The sequence below is a fragment of the Emydura macquarii genome, unplaced genomic scaffold, assembly GCF_026122565.2.
Source record: "Emydura macquarii macquarii isolate MOO-44397 ecotype Brisbane River unplaced genomic scaffold, CSIRO-AGI_Emac_v2 contig_1876, whole genome shotgun sequence".
In the NCBI taxonomy this organism is placed as follows: Eukaryota; Metazoa; Chordata; order Testudines; family Chelidae; genus Emydura; species Emydura macquarii.
Genome location: NW_027132013.1, coordinates 28,369,711 through 28,386,362, shown reverse-complemented (window position 1 = coordinate 28,386,362; position 16,652 = coordinate 28,369,711). Strand labels below are relative to the sequence as shown.

At 37.3% G+C, this 16,652-nt stretch overlaps 1 protein-coding gene across 1 annotated transcript in view; it reads left to right on the top strand.

The window, feature by feature from the left end:
• The window catches only part of SPRED1 (sprouty related EVH1 domain containing 1), a 95,142-nt gene that overhangs the window by 48,039 nt on the left and 30,451 nt on the right, over positions 1–16,652 (top strand). The window contains exon 2 of the mRNA XM_067558047.1: positions 4,701–4,875. Coding sequence (XP_067414148.1) covers positions 4,701–4,875 — 175 coding nt within the window. The remainder of the gene's footprint in view (positions 1–4,700; positions 4,876–16,652) is intronic.

Sequence of the window (16,652 nt, the reverse complement as noted above, 5' to 3'; positions counted from 1 at the left end):
TCCACCATAGTGAAAATGCATCAGTCTGTCAGGCACTCTGTTGCACAAATTGACTTTTCTTTGACAAATTTGCTGTTTAGCCAATAGAACAACTTTCTTTGCCATAATATACTGACTCTCAGTTTATGGAAATTCATCTTGTACCATGTTAGCTATATTTACAAAAAGTTAATTTTGTTAAGACATTTTAGATGCATACTTCCAAATAGAAAGTTTAGTAATATAGAAACCAAACTAGGGGGAAATATTTACGTGTTTAAAAAAAAAAAAAATCAATCATAGATGGTAGCCAGTGTGTCATGCATTGCCGTTAGTAATTCCAGTTGTGGGTCCAATTTTTAGAGGTGACTTTATAGTTTTAAATGCTGAAAAATACTTTGCACGAGTTCTAATGATATGATCTGGGTAGTTGCTCTACCCATAGCTTCACAGTGTGACTTGAGATGTGATCACTATTTCTTTGAGTTACATTTCTAGTTTACATACGAGTTTACATACATGAGGTTAAATAAAAGGATAGCTAAGCTGAATGTGACAATGGAATATTGGCCCTGGTAGTTTCAAAAGTCGAATACTATAGAACCTGAAAGGTGGTGTGTGTTTCTTCTCTTGAAATTGGGTGGAAGGAGATTTTTAAACTTTTGGAATGCTGATGGAAGAGGGGAGAACTCTATTAATATTTAGTAGTGCAATCCAGGGGCTTAGTATCACAAGCATGTAGGGCCCCAGATCCAGTGACTGTAAACAAAATGTACAAAGTAGTAGTAGTAATAATAATTTTTAAAAAGCCATCATGTTGACCTTATAATTCTGTGAGGATGCATGTATTCCCTGAAAGAGTTCATAGGGTATAGATATCTGTTTCACACAGTAAAGGAAAAAGTGTAATAGTAGTTTAACTATTTAAGGTTATCAGCTGCTAACTGAAAAAATGTAACAGCTCTTTAGGGCATGAAGACATCTTTTCTGTGTTTGTACAGCACCTAGCACATCAGGACCACAACCCCAATTTGAGGTATTATTATATAATTATTTATATAATATCCAAAACCAAACATTTAAAAAAAAATCTATATTAAGTGTGAGAGTTCTAGTTGTATATGTTAACTGAAATTATAAGATTTGATCAGACTGGGATTTCAAGGTTTATATCTGCATTATTGTTGCCCACTAATAGTTACATTTGACATGCTAGTTATTCCTTGCTATCTTCTGTTTCGGATGTAATTTCAGAAGTATCTTATACTACTAATGAAGGATACTGCTTTGCAATCAGACGGCCTAGACCTTTTATGCAGTCAGAACTCAACATTTTATAAATTTCTGATATGCCATACTAAAACAGATTTTGTTTCCAGTTTAATGGGTATACATCATACAGGAAAACCTGTTCTACTCTGTGTAAAACTAGTAGCTTTTAATCTAGTTCCAAGGGAGTATAGTTGTACTCTTGGATAACCTTTTCTATTTAATTCACAAACTGTAGCTCAGTGTTATCTCAGAAGATAACTGCATTCTTATCTTCTTACCTAGGGCATCCAGGTCCTTGTAGGTGTAATTTGTAAGTTCATAATTGGTGTAAACTGACCTTTGACTCTAGGGCCACACTCTAGGGAGTTTTAGAAAAGACTTGCAAAGGCTGCTACCCCTTTTTAGCTGTTTGATAGCTCTTGTGAGACTCAGTAGAGCCTTCCAGTTCTACTTACCACTGTGTCAATTAAGCCGGTGACGGTAGTTAAAAATGTCAGGTCACAAGTTTAACTGACAAAGTGGTGGTAATACTGAAGGATCCTGGAGTCTTGTCTACACAAGCCAGTAGTAGCGCCAGTAGGAATTTGTTCCTGAAATTCCCAAGTGTAGATTGAGTTCTAGGGCAGCTAAACATGTGAAGTGTTAGAGATTTTAGGGACTGAATGGTATGAGAGTTAGAACTATCTGCTGTAGTTGCAAAGGATACTGAAAATGTAACCTTTTGGTTGTTGCAGTGCAATTTGGCAAACTGCTACTATGGGGTGATCTGTTTGTAAGCGTAAAGAGCTGTTAAATGACCACTTACGTGTTCTTGAACAGACGGTTGTTTTAAGTAGTCTTGCTATAATTTGGACATAATTGTTATGCAGTAGGTTAATTTATTTAAACAAGTTGATTCCTTTGATGTTTGGATGAGAAGTTTTCATCATTTTAGCATGAGGAGGGTGTTAATGTACTTACTGTACCAGCTTTATTTGTGTTAGGAATTTTTATTTTGGAATCTTGCACTAATGGGCTTTTATCAACTGTATAAAATGGATTTCACAGTAGTTGATCAAAATATCTATGGTTTGAATGTTGTCAGAGCTCAATATATTTGATTTAGATGGTACAATTGAGCATAAGGTTAAAAATGAAGATGGTGTTACTATAATTTAAAGAGAGCTCTTGGACTAAGTGAAGTTCTGTAACTATCTTAGCAGAATTTTAGATTGTATTTGGGGATGCGGTAAAAGTACAAATTAGTAACATTGGAATTAGCAGTACTTCTGTTCCTATACAAAGGAAAACTCTAAATTTTCATTCTGAAACCTCTCAAGGTACAATTTCCTTCCATAAAATTTGAAATAGGCCTGGTGGAAGAATAGCAGAAATGTAGTATTTTGTCAGACAAGATTGCAGCATTGCCCACTGCTTGCCCTTTATTCACAGTGAAGCGCTAATAGCCTTGATTTCCTTGAGAAAGAATAGCTTATACACTTTCAAGGGAGCAATGACCAGAGGAAATGGACTTTTAAATGTATAAGCAGACACTTTAAGATTTTGTCTTTCTAAAAGAAATTCTATTAATCTAGATAGGAGACCAATTATTAGAGTTGCAGTAATACCACACTGTGAAAAATTAAGTTTGAGACTCAGACTTGGTTATCCAGCTGCTTCTTTGAATATAAGAATGAGTGAGTGCATGGCAGTGCTTCCTTGATATTTTTTGTGATGTCTCCAGTGTAGGAGAGGCTGCTAATTGATGATGGTGCTAAAATGGCTGCCTGGTTGTCATTACACAGAAAACAGCAAATGTTTAATTTGGCTACCAATTTTCAGTGAGGAAAGACAGGTTTAGTGAACAACTTGTATTTCATTCATCACTGGTAATTTAAAATGTTCTTGTGGACTTTCTTTGTTTAATTTTTCAGTTTGCACAGCCCTGTTTGCACTGTTTTATGTATTTGATCATTAGATGTTTACATCCTAATACTTTTATTTTATTTATTTGAATTACAAGGTAAAACAAGAAAGCCCAACAAAGACTTTAGGTGTATTAAAAGGTTTTGAAAAGATCAGTATGGAATATCAGAAATTCTTAATTTAACTTGTTAAATTTTAAAAATTGTTGAAATAGAACATTCTCTGATATCCCAAAAAAGATGCATTTGATTATAAATAGTATTCTTGGGACAAATACCTCTTTGTAAAAATTCTAGTTCAATTCTTATAGTCCATGTAACAACAACACTTAGGTGGCATAACTATGCAAACTTGATTTCTGAAACCCAGTGTAAGCCAAACAAAAGGTTGCTTATTTCTTGTAAAATAGTGGATTGCTTTTTATAACGAGCATAAATGATTGTGCAAATGGGACGAGCACACAAGTTCCTGGGGTAAACCCAAGTGCTTTCTTTAATCCCTTTAAAAACAGGAAGTTGCAAATTGAAGGTCAAAAACTAGCATTTCTGTTTTTTAAAAATAAAAAAAAAATCCGCAAAACAAGTTGGCAGAGACTTTTGAAGAAATAATATAGCACACATTTTTTAAAATTTTGGCATTTTTCTACAGCATTTCAATAGAACTATGCAAAATGTAAAATGGAAGTAAATTTCATCATGTATCAAACAGAAAAGAGGATGTTGGGACCAAATGGTTCTAAAATAAATCATGTGCTCTCTTAGAAATGCAGCTTCAGTGAAACAAGTAATTTTAGGTGTTCATAGAAATTACATAGGTCAATCAGCAGAAATATCTATTGTCAGCTAAGATTTTCTTTATTCATAGGACCCTATAGTATACGTGCTGCTTTTATTTATTTGATTGATTGATTGCCTATGGAACATAACTTATGGAACTGGTGAGAACATATAGTTTGTAAAGCAAACAGGAAAAAAAAAAGAAAAAAAAAAAACCCTGAGGTTTCCTACCTTAGGGCCTGCTCCTGCTCTGATTTCAGTGGGAGCAGAATCAAGCCTTGTCTCATTTGTTCACTTTTCTGTACAACTCATATTGGAAACCTGACTCACTTCATATTTAGTCTTAAGTCAGAAACTGGTGCTTCCTAGATGTAGTTAGACCATTAAATATATGGTTTCTATATCCATTTGTATCTTTGCTGAAGGCTAATAATGTTAGTTGGTATGCTCTTCCTAGTGTCTCCTCTGATCACCAGATATTTGCCAGGATGAGAAATTATATTGAAAGTGCCCAAGGAAAAGAGATGTGTGGAAAACCATTTTTAAATTAGATTTAAAATAAAAGGATGTTAAAAAAGTTAGTTTAATATTGGACAACTTTCCAGGCTGTGGCTTCTGCTCTCTTTTTGGTTGACTGTTGTGAAAGCAGAAAGCACTTCACAGCCATTTATTTTTGTTAATATGCTCTTGGTTTTTCAAACAAGCCTGGATGCTCAGTCATTTTGTGTTTATGGAAAAACTAATTTGTTCATGTTGTATCTCTTTCAGTAATAGTTATGCACGAGTGCGAGCTGTGGTGATGACCCGGGATGACTCAAGTGGTGGATGGTTACCACTTGGAGGGGGTGGACTAAGCTGTGTCACAGTCTTCAAAGTCATTCACCAGGAAGAGAACAGCTGTGCTGATTTTCTTATCCACGGAGAACGACTCAGGGATAAAACGGTAACAAATTACATTATGAACACAGCAATACAGCATATGTATAACTTTATAGAGTCTAAAAGTAACTCCTACATGTTGTCAATCTACAGAATAATTAACCACCTTAGCCATAGTTTTCTCCACTCTTCATTGCATGATTTTACGCTGTTTAAATATTCATATGCCTAAAAGAGCAACTATTTTATTTTTTTACTCTTATTAACATTTTCTTCCTGTGTCTCTAAAATTAACTGTTGCCCTTTCAGAAGTTCAAAAATATAATTTTTTCCATGTAGACTTTTTGGCAAACAATTAGTTTTTTGCCCCTCTGTCTTTCCAATGGAGCTTCACGCCAACTTCTTTTTTTGTTGATTTGTGCATGGGAAAAATCAGTGAGGTCAGCAAAGTGCAAGAAAGCAGAAAAGGACAAGAATACAATATTTTTAGGTCTATTTTTAAAAAAAAGAAGTTCAGAGGGAATTCCACCTTGAACTATAACCGTTTTATTCTGGGTCAAATTTTGCACCTAGACTAAGGCAGTTTGTCTTCAGTTATTGCTTGAAAACTGATAGCAAAGTAACGTGTGTGGATTCTAATAAAATAAATACTAGAAAACATTGCATAGTTGTGAAAAACATTTTATATGAAAGCAACTTTGTACCAGAGTAAAGTTTGAAATGAACATCTCCAAGAATGGTCCAGCCTTGATTAGGATGAAGAGAATTACTTGTGGCTTTAGTATTGGAACTATTTCCATAAATACAATTCCAGGGAATCTTGCACCAGTGTTGTATTGACCAAGAACCATTATAAGCAACATACTCCAAGTGACTGTGCAGTAGGAAAACTTGCACACTACAATCCCAAGATAATGACTATAGAAAGAAGCACATTGCCATGCTATTTTAAATAATGTTTATCCATGTATTTTTTCTACTAATTCATTAATTTTGACAATTAAAAATAGACTTTAATGTATGTTTTCTTCTCTTCAGTGCTAGAGTACCTCTTAATTAAAGAAATATATCTGCTGTACTAACTTTAAAAAAAAACCCTTTAAATGGCTCGGTGAAACCTGTCCTATGGTGTAGAAGCATTGTAGTCTGCTGCAAAAACAATGAGAGTCCTGTAGCACCTTTAAAGACTAACAAATTTCTGCAGGCATAAGCTTTCGTGGGCTGCAACCCACTTTGTCAGATGCATGAAATGGAAATCACAGATAGGAGGTGTGTGTATATATATATATATATATATATATATATATATATATACATCCAAGGGTAAGAATCAACAATGGGGAGGGCGAGTGCTAACAAAGTCAGTTCAGTTACAGTAGATGAGGCCTATTCACAACCGTTGATGAGAAGGTGAAAATGTGTGAACAGTGACAATTACTTCTTGTAATGAGATAACCATTCAAGTGTGTGGTTTCCTTTTAGGATGGAAGATGGAATTGTTTTTCTGTGTTGCTAATTCTCACATGTGAGTACCTGCTGCTCCATCAGTACTGATGAATTTTCTGCCTTTATCTCAGCTCTGGTAGGAAACAAGTGTTTAAGATGCTCTCATGGTCAGCTGGGCAAGTACTGTCTGGTTCCCAACCCCTGTAGAAAGACTTAGACCCTCTTCTTTTTCTCACAGTCCAGCACCCAGCAGGCTCAGAAGCTAAGGGTATCAGTGATCCCATGTTCTTTAGATTTTCTCACAAACCTTTTTTTTCCTAGCCGTAACCAGCCTCTGACTGGACCTCCATAAACTCTGTTTCTAATAAGGTGCTAAATTCCATCAAATTAATACTGGCCTTTTTTCCCCTGCACAATGCAACCTGTGACAGCCCAGGCTGTCAACTAGATCCCTCTCTGTAACACCCTATTCTGATTGGATAGAAAAGGGTGAAGTAACCAAAAAGGGAAAAACTGTTAGAGTTTCTTGGTGAGCTTTGACTTCTGAATTGCTGATGGATCACCATAAGCATTTGCCCAAGTCATCCGTGGAAGAGGGCCAACTTTCCCCACCATCCTTGGACTACTTCAGCATGCTGAAAAAGATACCCATATTGAAGTTGACAACATAATGAATCTTTTTCACTCCCCACTTAACAAATAAAGAGCCTTCCACTCATTGACCCTCTCATTTCAAGAAGCTCGTAAGAATGTGTAGGAAGATTAGAGCAGTTGTTCCTAATCTTAGACTCTCTGATAAAGTTGTGAAATCAATGATCCACTTAGAAGAAAAGATCTATTTTCAAAGTTAATCCAGCCATGCTATATTCATGTGGACAAATCCGTTAAATTCTCTTCAGACTGTAGGAATGACTCTTTTGTTCCATATTTTAATCAATACTTCTCTTAACACAAAAAAAAAAATCTCCATCGAAGTGACTGGAGTAGGGAGGATCCCAAAGAATTGTTTCCCAAAGACCACGTAATGGAGAGCTCACTAACAAGAATCTTTGAATCCTTTTCTTCTGCCTTGCAAGCAGTCATAGTCTTCATAGTCTCTGCTTGAACAGTTCTTTCTATCCCTGCTCCCAGTTTCATGAGACAGAGAGGCTACCATTTGAGGCAGCTTCTCCTCCAAAGTCCTGACATCTCACAAACTTGTCCCTCTCATAGGCGGTCTGAAACTTTTCTCTTCCTTTGCTGGTATTATGTCCAGTAGATGTGCTTTGTATATGGGGGAGATTCCTCATAGAATTCCAAGACATTTCCTCTCTGACCTTCTCTCTCATTATTCTGGTTCTAGAGGACAAAGTAGTCTTTTAGTTCCTGTTCTGGGATTGGATGGGAGAAGAGGGGGCAATAAAAATAAAATACTCACTGAGTACTGGTTTTGGGGTTTTTTGTTTTTGTTTTTTTGTTTTTTGTTTGTTTGTCTTCTGGAGTTTCAAGTTGCATGATCACAGATTTTTAGACCAGATGCGATCATCATGATCAACTAATTGAACTTCCTGCATAACACAAGCCGTTTCTGGTATTGTATTCAACAACATGTGGTTGGACCAAAGCATATATTTTAGAAAGACATGTAATACTGAATGTACTCCAAATGATGGAGAATTCACCACATCACTTGGAAATCTGTTTCAGTGGTTAATTACCTTCATTGTTCAAACTGAAAATAAAATGCAAATTTATAATTTACTCAAACTACAACCTTTAGAACTTTCCTGTTGCAAAAGCAGAAAATGGGCAGATTTACTAAGCTGTTGTGAGGTGGGGGTTTGGAAATTAAATCAGGTAGTGTTGGTTTGTTTTTTGTTTTTTTGTTTTGTTTTGTTTGTTTGTTTGTTTTTGGGGGGGGGGGGGGGGGTTGGTTGGTTGTTTTTTTTGAGCAAATAGTTAATTCCTGCATCATGTGCATCTATTTGCTATCCAGTTCACTGAGAAGATAGTGAGGTTTGCATTTAGTATGAGTGCACACTGGCCCTCCTATCTAGTTTTCTGGATTCTCATCCACCAAAATTGGATTGTTCTGATCTTCATATGAACATGTGTGACCCCACCCCCAATTTCAAGACAGTTTTTTTTTCCTGTACCATTGATACATACCTGACCACATCTGTATTTAGATATTACTTAAATTCCAGGGAAGGAACTGCTTGAAATGAATACCAGTAGAGTGAGGAAGGTAATTAGAATGCAGGCAAGATGTTTGTTTGCTCAGACTGCATTGGAAACAATGTGAGAAACCCCTGTAAAATAAAGATACCAGTACAGCTTGGAAAAGGAGTTGCTGTGTAGCTAATTATGGGTATAGATGTTTAATAATAGAGTAAAAGGAAGCTATACATTTGTATTGTCCCTGACTTCAAAGGAAAGCTGCTGTAATTAAAAGCTAATGTAGTGACTCAACAGGAAAGATCTGATACCTTGGGTAATTTAGGACAACTGTTAGGATAAAAGAAACAAGACCCCTTTTCTAACTGGTAGTGAGGTAGGTTGTCATCCTCAGACAATGATATTTCATCAGCAGGACTATAGCAAGCTGTGAAAGAGCCTGTTGGTATGTCTTCACTGCAATGTAAGACCAGGGTGTTGGGGCTCGAGTCAGCTGACCTTTATTAGGGAACCTTGGTCTTGAGCCTGTAAGATGCCTTTTAACCTTATGTTAAGACTTTTCTAACCCGTGCTGGAGCCTAGTGCTCTGGTGTCGATGTTGCTGTGTGCAGACCTGAGTCAAAGTAACCATATCGCAGAGTCCCTTGTGCCTCTCCCCCTTCACCCCTTGAAAAGTGGCCACTCTAGCCCTGGGACTGGAAAAACTTGACTGCCTGCCCTGCACTTTACCAGGAAGCAGCTCACTTAGCAAAAGGATTGATCAGTTTGCTCTCCATTGCAAACCCAGGAGACTCTCTGATAGTGTGCTTGCACATCAGTGATCAGAAGAGAATGCTTAATGCTGACCTGAGCTGCTGCTGTTTGCAAAGAGGGAGTGGCTTCCATTTTCAATAGAGTGGATTTCAGATTATTGAGATAGAGGACTAAGGAAGTTGTCCCATAGAATTGTGGGATACTTTTGGCTAACTCCTGGGACCCAAGTCAAGCATGGCTGCATCTACACTGCAAAGTAATAGGGCTCATATTCTGGTACTGACTTACCTCCAGCTCTGACAGCCCTGCAGGGTCCTTGGTCTGAGCCCTGGGTTAGTGCAATTACCCTGTAGATGTGTGAGGAGGGAGAGAGGTAGACTGCCTTCAGTCCATGCTCAGATAGTGTAGATGTATCCTTAGAGTCAAGGAACCAATGGATAATGCCAAGAGCTGTTAGGTTAACTTACTTCCTATGTTGCTAAAATTTGTGTAGTTCCAGTTTGAAATGTCTCACTGTAGATTCTGTGTTAAAGCATGTACGTTTTGACCCATTCTCTTCTCTTTTCTGCAAATGAAAAAGAAGTTTGTTTAATCTGAACAGAGTTGGGATTTGGTTGTTAGATCCTGATGAAGCTATTTGCTGATGCTCTAGAAGGAAACAGAACTTTGTCCTCAAGCCAAGAAAGTTGGACACCACAACTGTTAGTATTCCAGTCAAAGGAATGGAGAATGCTTCAGGAGGAAGACTGGGGCTGTCGCACAGTTAGGGCCTGTGGGAGGCTATTATGTCACAAAGTGGAACAAGTGACACAAGGATTGTAGAATCCATCACAAAATCCTTCCCCCCCTCCCCCAAATATAGATTACAATATCCTTATCAACTTCTGATTTTGATAAATAGTTACATGTAACTATAACTATGATACTAGCTGCATAGGACAAAAGATGACAATTCTCATAACAAATTAGTTTGAAATTTCCAGAAGTATTGTTTTATACACTTCAGTGTTTATTTTATATGGTCAGTGACTGACATTAGTGTCTCCAAGGAAGTTTCACTTTGGTTCGTGTTCCTTCAGTTGCTGTCTTCAAACCTGAATTATTACAATATAATATGTAGTCTTTAGTTTTAAAATGGGCCTCTTTACTAAATTTTCAGTTTGTTTTTAAATAATCTTTGGATACCAAATGGTGTTTTGGGTTTTTTTGTTTTTTAATTTAGTTTATCACTACAATTTCTGGGAAAGACTAATAATTTTAGCTTTGCATAATAGGTCCTGAAACCATCTTTTAATATTTTGATTATTAAGGCTATGATTCTGCAAAGACTTAAGCATATGAGTAGTCATATTCAATTCAGTGGGACTATTTGTGCTTAAACAAATGTGTGAGTCTTTGCAGGTTTGGGGCACAAGTGACTATGGCTTCCTTTCCATTATCATTCCCATCCACCTATATGAATTCTTGGTCTGTGGAAATTAGAATTTTCAGAAATGTGTGTTTTTCCTTCAGAAGTATATACGGTCTTCCTAAATTAAATTTTGTTTTCTGTTTTACTCCTATGAAATTGTCTTCATATTTTCCTTTTTTGTTTTCAGATTTAAAGCAGGCTATATAGAATGTTTGTCTGTAGGAAGTCGTGCTATCAACCTCAAAATAATCTCATTTCTTGACAGCACAAATATGTGATCAGTCTGAATTACAAGTATTTCTACCAGGCAGCCTGGATATTTTTTTTTTTTAAAAACATTTACATTGTTAGGGTTTGTTAGAATTATTTGAGTGTGGATTGACCAAGTAACTTGTAGACAGGGAAGCAGCTCTTAAAATAACTCACTAAATTGAGAGCATTTAACAAGCAATTACTGTTTATTCTGAAACAAAATTCTTAACTTTGAAGATCCTTTAGTTCCTCTAGAAGTTAAAGATGAGTGATGAACAAATTTTAGCTGGATCCTGTGTAGGGCCTTCAGAAGTACATATAATGGGTCAATTTAAAATTTAAAAAATAGTTTAAAATGTTGCATGATATTGACAAATGGCATGATAGTAGTTTAGAAAGGAAATCCAAAGTGGTGGAACCAAGGATATTGATTTCATTTAGGAGAGGAAAGGGAGGTTCTCCACTGGACTAGCTTAGCCAGCTTGCTTAGATCTCTGTTGGAATGTAAAGTCTCACAAAATACCCTTGACATAATGACACACTTCCTCTTTTATTATATTCACCTTCCTAGATCTGGCTCCAGCCAGTCTACTTGGAAGAATTACACTCCACTTTAACATGGTCAGGTCCGCTGCTCTGTTAGTCTGTGTAAACATAGACATATTTCTATCTTGATATTAATGTCATTAAATATATATTTGCCTAAAGCTTCTAGATTTTAGAATTCTGTAGATCCTATTTGTTAAATGAGAATGCACACCAACTGATTTGGCTTTTTGTTGAATTATGGTGCTTTTCTGTTATGGCTTGTGCATTTGTCCTGTCCTTCCTTGTAGTGGAACCCAGTATAAAAATAAAAAGAGGCGACTGGCTCAATTTGGTTCACCCATCATAAGTGACAGATGGAAAAGGGTTACAAATTTTCTTCTGGGGAAAAAAAAATTAATTAGTTTGAGAGATGCAAGGATGCATTTGTTTAAAGAATATATATATTCAGTATATAAATCCATCACTTTTTAAGAGACTTCATTCTGTTTTTCATTTGAGTTGGTCTCTTTGGATTAGAAGTTGGGAAGAGATTAAATGGCATAGTTGTACCAGAATGCTAATTAAATTCAAAAGTAGCTAAACCATAAGTTTGCATGCTAAAATACATGCACAGAAAAATTATTTCTTATTACGGTTTGTTTACTTATGCTAGAATGAAAACAGGATACTGTTTGTGTTGTGTGTCCAAAGTTTGATTTATCTTGTTGCTTTTACTAAATAGCAAAAAAATCATGTAATTTATTTTCCATCTTTTCATACTAAATGTTCTTCAGAAAAAAAAATGCTACTATTTCTTCTAATAACAAGGAGCAAATACACAACTGTGGGGAAACAGTGTTACAAATAGGAAACATGTTTTTTCTTTTACAGGGGTTTTTGTAAATGTTTAGTAAACGTACCTGTGAACATTAGTATGAGAGAATTTTTAAAGTGGGTCTTCAGCTTTCTGCTGCAGGGTAAAGCAAGTTAGATGAGTTTGAGGCTTTTGTAAATCTAATTAGTAAATTAGTTCTGTTGCAACTTAAAGTGTATAAAACTTTTAAATATCATTTATAGTTTAAAAAAGGCCACTTTAGATAAGATCTGACTTGACTGCTACAAAACTACTATAGACAAAAAAACAAAATATTGAAAATTAAGGCCCTAATCTTCTAAATGCTTAAGTGAGTATATAATCTTCTTTATGTGAAGAGTTGAATTGATTTCAATGAGACTAAACATGTATTTAAAATTAAGCATGTGCCTAAGTGTTTTCAGCATTATGAGCTAGAGTTGTATTTTTATTTAAAGCTTTTCAAAACAAAATTGCCTTAGTGTTAACAAGGAAAAGTTATTTAGTCTTCCAATACATTAATAGTCTGAAGTCTTTCTTACATAGCCCCAAATTTTCAAAAATAGAAGGCTAATGTTAGGCTCCTATCCCAGATTTAGACACCTAAAGGTAGGATTTTCATGTGTTGTTAAGAGCACATGTCTATTTGACTTTTCCTTGCAAACCTTGAGACTGTATAGCCTGGTCAAAGCATTTCAGCTTTCTTGACTCCCAGAAGTTCAAGATATTGGCATATGGTGACAGTTACAAACATAGCACAAGCCATTTGCTTATCTACTTTGTCTTTTGAGTCAATGTTATCGAAGTAAAGATGTTAATGAGACCCTAGACTTGTTTTTCTCAGCATACCTGGGCATTTTATTTAAGCGTAAAACTTATGTGAAGGGAAAAAAATCTATATGTTTCTAAAATTCTGTTACCAATTAAGAAATTAAATAAACAAGTTTTAAAAAATTCCCAATTTAAAAGAATGAAATGGGAAGAAAGTGAAGAACTAGGCTACTGCTACACTGACGGTAGCAAAGTCGCTGCTGTCAGATCGATTTATCTGGATAGACTGAGCAGTCAGTGAAGACCCACTCAGTCGATCCAGAAATTGACGTACTAAGACCACCTTCACAAGTGGTGTAGCACTGTGTCGACAGGAATGCAGTTCCCGTTGGCGCAGTATAGTGAAGACGGCGTGCAGAACAGTAGCAGAGAAGTCAACGGGAGTTACACAAGTTTTTTGCGTAGCTTGCGTAACTCCAGTCGACTGTCGCTGAATCTCAGAGGTAAGTGTAGACAGGGTCCTAGGATAGATAAATATATATTATTTTTATGTATAAGTTTCTGACTGGCAGAAAGGGAAATAGCACAACCTCTGAAGGCCCAGCCAATTTTTATTCTGCTTCTGTAGCTGTCAAAAGGCAGATTTGGTCCACCAGTTGCAGAGCCAGATCAGCCAAAGCAAAAAAATGAATTCTAAATTAATGGTAACTGTGCTTCTAGAGGAGTCCTTCACAGGGACGAGGGTTTCCCCTATTCTGTCTCCAGAAATTCAGCTCCTTAGTATCCCCTGCTCACTCTCTCTGTGTACAGCAGGGCAGATAAACTCATAAGATCAAGTCACAAATCTGTGGTAACTTCTCTTCGCCTCTCAGTGTCCGGGGTGGACTCAGAGATTTGTATCTTGTGTGGTCAGGAACTGGGTCCCTCCATTAGGGTGACCACCTGTCCCGAATTGGGTGTAACAGTCCCGAAATGTAGAGTTGAAGTCCCAGACCCGGGCTGAATGACTCCGGGACAGCATTTGTCCTGGATTCCCTGCAGTGTTGCTCTCTGCCTGCCTGAGGCTCAGGGGCAGCACCAGCTTCTCCCCGGTGGGAGGAGCTGAGGTGGGCCTTACCCCCTCCCTGTCTTGCCACGAGGCCCCATTCCTCCTCTCCTCCACCTCTCCCTCTGAGGCCCCGCCTCTGGCCGGGCCAGAAGCCGAAGCTGGGCAATAATAAGAGCTGCCCAGGGAGCCTGGGCTGCTGTGGGGAGCCCTGGAATCCCAGACACTCCGCTTGCCCTGGATGGCATGCCCTGGTGGGTGAGGACGTGGGTCGGGGCTGCTTTCAGGCATCCCTGCCCCATGCCTGAGTGTCTGGTGCTCTCCACAGTGGCCTGGACTCCCTGGACAGCTCTTACTACTGCCTGTCTCCGGCTTCTGGCCTTGCCAGGGGTGGGGCCTTGAGGCGAAGAGAAGGAGCAACGGGTGGAGCCCCTGAGGCCTGCATGTGTCCTGCTTTTTGCCTTTTGAAAAGGTGGTCATCCTACCCTCCATAGGTTCCCCCGGGATTTTGTCTTTATCCCCTCCCCATTGGAGAATAAAGCACACACTGCCTCAGACAAGATGTTGCCTTCTGTAAGCCCTTCTTCCCCTGAGAGGTTCTGGTTAATTTACATTGGAAGAATCCGAGCAAGTCCCACTCTTAAGATGCCTGAACTCATGATCATTGCTTCAGCACCAAACACAGAGTAGATTCCTGATTTCCAAAATAATCATAGAGGGAGCGCTGCTTTGAGCACCCAGAGTAAGAGTCTGTACCTTACGATAAGAGGTCAGATGGTTGTAGCAAAGTCTGATGAACCTTTTAAACAAGACAAGTATGACCCTGCCAATTGTAACATTTACTGATGCAACATAGTGGAAGGTGTCTTGGCATTGATTATATCCACATTTGGTCCAGGTGATCTCACTCGTGCAAACCTAAGTATTTTTCTGTTGCATGTAATTATAGCCTCTGATTGTGGGTAGATTGCTGTAATAGTATAGTGGGTCAGCATTTATTCTCTTACATGTGCCCACACAGTTTCCCAAAAAAGGAAAACCTCTCTGCCTTTCTTTCTTTCTTTCCACAATTTAATGATTTTTGAAAATAGAGGACTTCAGTTATCCTATTGATTTCAGTGGGACTACTACAAGTAAAATTATATGCATAGATGTTTGCAGAGTTGAGCCCTGTGTGATATATTATGGGACTGTATCTACGTACATATAATTTGTTAGAAGCATAACTGGAAGCCACGTAGATTTTATAATTTGCTTAATTAGCCTCCTGATCGAAGCTTTCGGTTCTGGGGGCAAATGATCAAAAAAGTATACACCAAATAAATGGTCTTTTTTTCATACTTACTGAAAATGTTATCTGTGCAGTGTATGGGTATCTTGAGTGTTAATCTTGGGTAAAATAAATTCGTAACTTTTATTTCAGTCTAGACTTGCTTATGCAAGTCAAAAATTGCTTTGAATACTTTTGCCAATTTAAGCAGTTTTGAGAATAGTAAACGCACAAAATGAATGTTTTTTTTATAATTATAGAAAGGAAAACCACATCACTTTAATATTTTAATAAATACTTAGGTACACTGACAATCTCTGCTAATAGTCTGCTTCCTGGGGTCAAAACCTTCTTGTTTTGAGACTGTAAATGCTCCAAATATAAAAAGGTTCTGACTTGCACTAAGCAGAAGTACTATTCTGGGGTTTGTTTTGTTGTTGTTGTTGTTGTTGTTTTTTAAGTATAATTAAGCTTTATTTCTGTAACCTTTTGGTGTTTCATCCATTGTTCCAATGAAGTCCATAGATTCTCTGCTGAAACTGTTATAAGACTATGGCATTAAAACCAATTAAATGTTTATCCAGGCTGAAACTCTAAGCTAGTTGGGGTTCAAGATAACCTAGCTAGAAATAAGTGCTGTTCACAGCACACATGCATATATGTGTGCACTTGCATGCTGTTTCTCTTGCATGATCAATAAATAAATCATTTTTAAAACAAAAAAACTACACAGAAAATTCAAATGAATAATTCTACCTTATTAAAAATATATATATTCTACCAAATAAATGCAAAACATTATAGATTCCTGGATTGTGGAGAGTTCTTCACCAGCTTCCATGAGTATTAAAGTGGAGGGTTTTTATTCAGTATCAAAATGAAAAATCAGAAGAGTAGCTCCTGTTAAACCCCATTTTTGGACTATGCCCACATCTTTATGTTTTAGTATACTACGGAGTTTTGTTTTTTGGGTTTTTTTAAATTGACGTGCATAACACCATTGTAGAAGTCAGGGTTAGGAGTAAGAGGCAGGGAAGCTGGAAACTTTGGTAGCTGCTTGGAGGCAAATGATGGTATGACATCTGTAGGGCCATAGGTGTGACGCAGGGACTTCTTGATAGATTCAGGAAGCTGGATCACTGCAGGCACAGTCAAGGCTTCCTCACGCTACGAATGGGTGATAGTGAGGTGCCTCATAATCCTGGGTGCCCCTGGGAAGCATCACAATAAGCACTTCAGGATTGTTGGAAAAGCACAGTACAAAAATAAAAGTATTGACATTTAGATTGTCTTATTTAGGTTTGAGTTAATGATTTACTATGAGCAGGCCAATTCACACCTCAGAACTACATGTT